This window comes from Embiotoca jacksoni, unplaced genomic scaffold, assembly GCF_022577435.1.
Source record: "Embiotoca jacksoni isolate LCO1_2020_lvr unplaced genomic scaffold, fEmbJac1.0.p SCAF_8, whole genome shotgun sequence".
NCBI lineage: Eukaryota > Metazoa > Chordata > Actinopteri > Embiotocidae > Embiotoca > Embiotoca jacksoni.
This window is the reverse complement of record NW_027185436.1, coordinates 14,189,962-14,194,284: the sequence shown is the minus strand read 5'-3', so window position 1 is coordinate 14,194,284 and position 4,323 is coordinate 14,189,962. Positions and strand designations below refer to the sequence as shown.

At 44.9% G+C, this 4,323-nt stretch overlaps 1 protein-coding gene across 1 annotated transcript; it reads right to left on the bottom strand.

Annotated features, from left to right (window-relative positions):
• Positions 1 to 2,341: 2,341 nt before the first annotated feature.
• On the bottom strand, positions 2,342 to 4,323 carry LOC138191641 (uncharacterized). The gene is made up of 2 exons (XM_069138559.1): positions 2,836 to 4,323; positions 2,342 to 2,371 (listed from the first exon to the last, which is right to left on the bottom strand). The coding sequence occupies exons 1-2, from the start codon at positions 4,282 to 4,284 to the stop codon at positions 2,342 to 2,344; spliced, it is 1,479 nt and encodes a 492-aa protein (XP_068994660.1). The 5' UTR covers positions 4,285 to 4,323.

Sequence of the window (4,323 nt, the reverse complement as noted above, 5' to 3'; positions counted from 1 at the left end):
TGGGGTAATGAGAGGAGTTTTTTCTGTCTTATCAGTAACGAGAGAAACTGAGGGTGCTTCTGTCTGATCTGTGTGAGCACTGTCGTGTTCCTCAACTGGAAGTGTATTTGGCTTCTCTGTACTGAACAATGAGGAAGCTGTAGGAACAGTTGTGTGTTTGCTGGAGGTCTCATTCATCTCTTCCCCTGAGGTCTCTCCATCTAATGGGAGGGTAGAGCGCTCTGGTGCTACTGAATCTTCGTCACGCATACTTGTGGTAACAGTTTCTTGTGTTTCAGATGACACTGATGTTGGTTTCTCAGTACTGTAGAGTGATGAAGAAGCAATGACAGCTGATTTTGAAGGAAGAACTGTTTCCGTTTTGCCTGAAGTTGCTTCTGTCGTCAACATTGAGGAGACCGTAGCTGCTGTGATGATTGAATTTTCAGAGAAATCTCTTGTGCCTTCCCCCGAACTCTCTGCTTCTGTCATAATGAAGATTGATGCTGTGCCAGGTTTCATGGTTGATTCAATGAATGTAGGAAAGGAGTCGACCTTTGTAGCTTCGCTGGTAAAATCTTCATCCTCAATGTCTGGATCAGTGGATGATGTATCAGAAGCCACACTTGGTGATGTTGTTGATGGGCTTGTTAGAGTTTCATCAGAAACAGGATAAACTGATGCGTCTCCTGTAAGTGATGGCATTTTTGTTTTATCTGTTTCAAGACTCTCTGTTGTTCCAGGTGACAATGCTGTTGGTGCCTCACTGCTGTACGTTGACGAAGCTGTATCGCTGACAGAAGAGGTTAGGGTGAACATATATGTGGTTTGGCCACCTGAACCCTCTCCATCTACCGGGGTAATGTGAGGAGTTTTTTCCGTCCTATCAGTAACGAGAGAAAATGAGGGTGCTTCTGTCTGATCTGTGTGAGCACTGTCGTGTTCCTCAACTGGAAGTGTAGTTGGCTTCTCTGTACTGAACAATGAGGAAACTGTAGGAACAGTTGTGTGTTTGCTGGAGGTCTCATTCATCTCTTCCCCTGAGGTCTCTCCATCTGCTGGGAGGGTAGAGCTTTCCTCTGGTGTTACTGAATCTTCGTCACGCATACTTGTGGTAACAGTTTCTTGTGTTTCAGGTGACACTGATGTTGGTTTCTCAGTACTGTAGAGTGATGAAGAAGCAATAACAGCTGATTTTGAAGGAAGAACTGTTTCCGTTTTGCCAGAAGTTGCTTCTGTCGTCAACATTGAGGAGACCGTAGCTGCTGTGATGATTGAATTTTCAGAGAAATCTCTTGTGCCTTCTCCCGAACTCTCTGCTTCTGTCGTAATGAAGATTGATGCTGTGCCAGGAATCCTGGTTGATTCAATGAAAGTGTGAAAGGAGTCGACCTTTGTAGCTTCGCTGGTAAAATCTTTATCCACAATGTCTGGATCAGTGGATGATGTATCAGAAGCCACACTTGGTGATGTTGTTGATGGGCTTGTTAGAGTCTCATCACATACTGGAGAAACTGATGGGTCTCCTGTAAGTGATGGCATTTTTGTTTCATCTGTTTCAAGACTCTCTGTTGTTCCAGGTGACAATGCTATTGGTGCCTCACTGCTGTACATTGACGAAGCTGTATCGCTGACAGAAGAGGTTAGGGTGAACATATATGTGGTTTGGCCACCTGAACCCTCTCCACCTACTGGGGTAATGAGAGGAGTTTTTTCCGTCTCATCAGTAACGAGAGAAACTGAGGGTGCTTCTGTCTGATCTGTGTGAGCACTGTCGTGTTCCTCAACTGGAAGTGTAGTTGGCTTCTCTGTACTGAACAATGAGGAAACTGTAGGAACAGTTGTGTGTTTGCTGGAGGTCTCATTCATCTCTTCCCCTGAGGTATCTCCATCTGCTGGGAGGGTAGAGCTTTCCTCTGGTGTTACTGAATCTTCGTCACATATACTTGTGGTAACAGTTTCTTGTGTTTCAGATGACACTGATGTTGGTTTCTCAGTACTGTAGAGTGATGAAGAAGCAATAACAGCTGATTTTGAAGGAAGAAATGTTTCCGTTTTGCCTGAAGTTGCTGAACTCTCTGCTTCTGTCGTAATGAAGATTGATGCTGTGCCAGGAATCCTGGTTGATTCAATGAAAGTGTGAAAGGAGTCGATCTTTGTAGCTTCGCTGGTAAAATCTTTATCCACAATGTCTGGATCAGTGGATAATGTAACAGATGCCACGCTTGGTGATGTTGTTGATGGGCTTGGTAGAGTCTCATCTGAAATTGGAGAAACAGATGGGTCTCCTGTAAGTGATGGCATTTTTGTTTCATCTGTTTCAAGACTCTCTGTTTTTCCAGGTGACAATGCTGTTGGTGCCTCACTGCTGTGCATTGACGAAGCTGCATCGCTGACAGAAGAGGTTAGGGTGAACATATACGTGGTTTGGCCACCTGAACCCTCTCCACCTACTGGGGTAATGAGAGGAGTTTTTTCCATCTTATCAGTAACGAGAGAAACTGAGGGTGCTTCTGTCTGATCTGTGTGAGCACTGTCGTGTTCCTCAACTGGAAGTGTAGTTGGCTTTTCTGTACTGAACAATGAGGAAACTGTAGGAACAGTTGTGTGTTTGCTGGAGGTCTCATTCATCTCTTCCCCTGAGGTCTCTCCATCTGCTGGGAGGGTAGAGCTTTCCTCTGGTGTTACTGAATCTTCGTCACACATACTTGTGGTAACAGTTTCTTGTGTTTCAGGTGACACTGATGTTGGTTTCTCAGTACTGTAGAGTGATGAAGAAGCAATAACAGCTGATTTTGAAGGAAGAACTGTTTCCGTTTTGCCTGAAGTTGTTTCTGTCGTCAACATTGAGGAGACCGTAGCTGCTGTGATGATTGAATTTTCAGAAAAATCTCTTGTGCCTTCTCCCGAACTCTCTGCTTCTGTCGTAATGAAGATTGATGCTGTGCCAGGAATCCTGGTTGATTCAATGAAAGTGTGAAAGGAGTCGACCTTTGTAGCTTCGCTGGTGAAATCTTTATCCACAATGTCTGGATCAGTGGATGATGTATCAGAAGCCACACTTGGTGATGTTGTTGATGGGCTTGTTAGAGTCTCATCACATACTGGAGAAACTGATGGGTCTCCTGTAAGTGATGGCATTTTTGTTTCATCTGTTTCAAGACTCTCTGTTGTTCCAGGTGACAATGCTGTTGGTGCCTCACTGCTGTACATTGACGAAGCTGTATCGCTGACAGAAGAGGTTAGGGTGAACATATATGCGGTTTGGCCACCTGAACCCTCTCCACCTACCGGGGTAATGAGAGGAGTTTTTTCCGTCTCATCAGTAACGAGAGAAACTGAGGGTGCTTCTGTCTGATCTGTGTGAGCACTGTCGTGTTCCTCAACTGGAAGTGTAGTTGGCTTCTCTGTACTGAAAAATGAGGAAACTGTAGGAACAGTTGAGTGTTTGCTGGAGGTCTCATTCATCTCTTCCCCTGAGGTCTCTCCATCTGCTGGGAGGGTAGAGCTTTCCTCTGGTGTTACTGAATCTTCGTCACACATACTTGTGGTAACAGTTTCTTGTGTTTCAGGTGACACTGATGTTGGTTTCTCAGTACTGTAGAGTGATGAAGAAGCAATAACAGCTGATTTTGAAGGAAGAACTGTTTCCGTTTTGCCTGAAGTTGCTTCTGTCGTCAACATTGAGGAGACCGTAGCTGCTGTGATGATTGAATTTTCAGAAAAATCTCTTGTGCCTTCTCCCGAACTCTCTGCTTCTGTCGTAATGAAGATTGATGCTGTGCCAGGAATCCTGGTTGATTCAATGAAAGTGTGAAAGGAGTCAACCTTTGTAGCTTCGCTGGTAAAAACTTCATCCACAGTGTCTGGATTAGTGGATGATGTAACAGAAGCCACACTTGGTGATGTTGTTGACGGGCTTGTTAGAGTCTCATCACATACTGGAGAAACTGATGGGTCTCCTGTAAGTGATGGCATTTTTGCTTCATCTGTTTCAAGACTCTCTGTTGTTCCAGGTGACAATGATGTTGGTGCCTCACTGCTGTACATTGACGAAGCTGTATCGCTGACAGAAGAGGTTAGGGTGAACATATATGTGGTTTGGCCACCTGAACCCTCTCCACTTACTGGGGTAATGAGAGGAGTTTTTTCCGTCTCATCAGTAACGAGAGAAACTGAGGGTGCTTCTGTCTGATCTGTGTGAGCACTGTCGTGTTCCTCAACTGGAAGTGTAGTTGGCTTCTCTGTACTGAACAATGAGGAAACTGTAGGAACAGTTGTGTGTTTGCTGGAGGTCTCATTCATCTCTTCCCCTGAGGTATCTCCATCTGCTGGGAGGGTAGA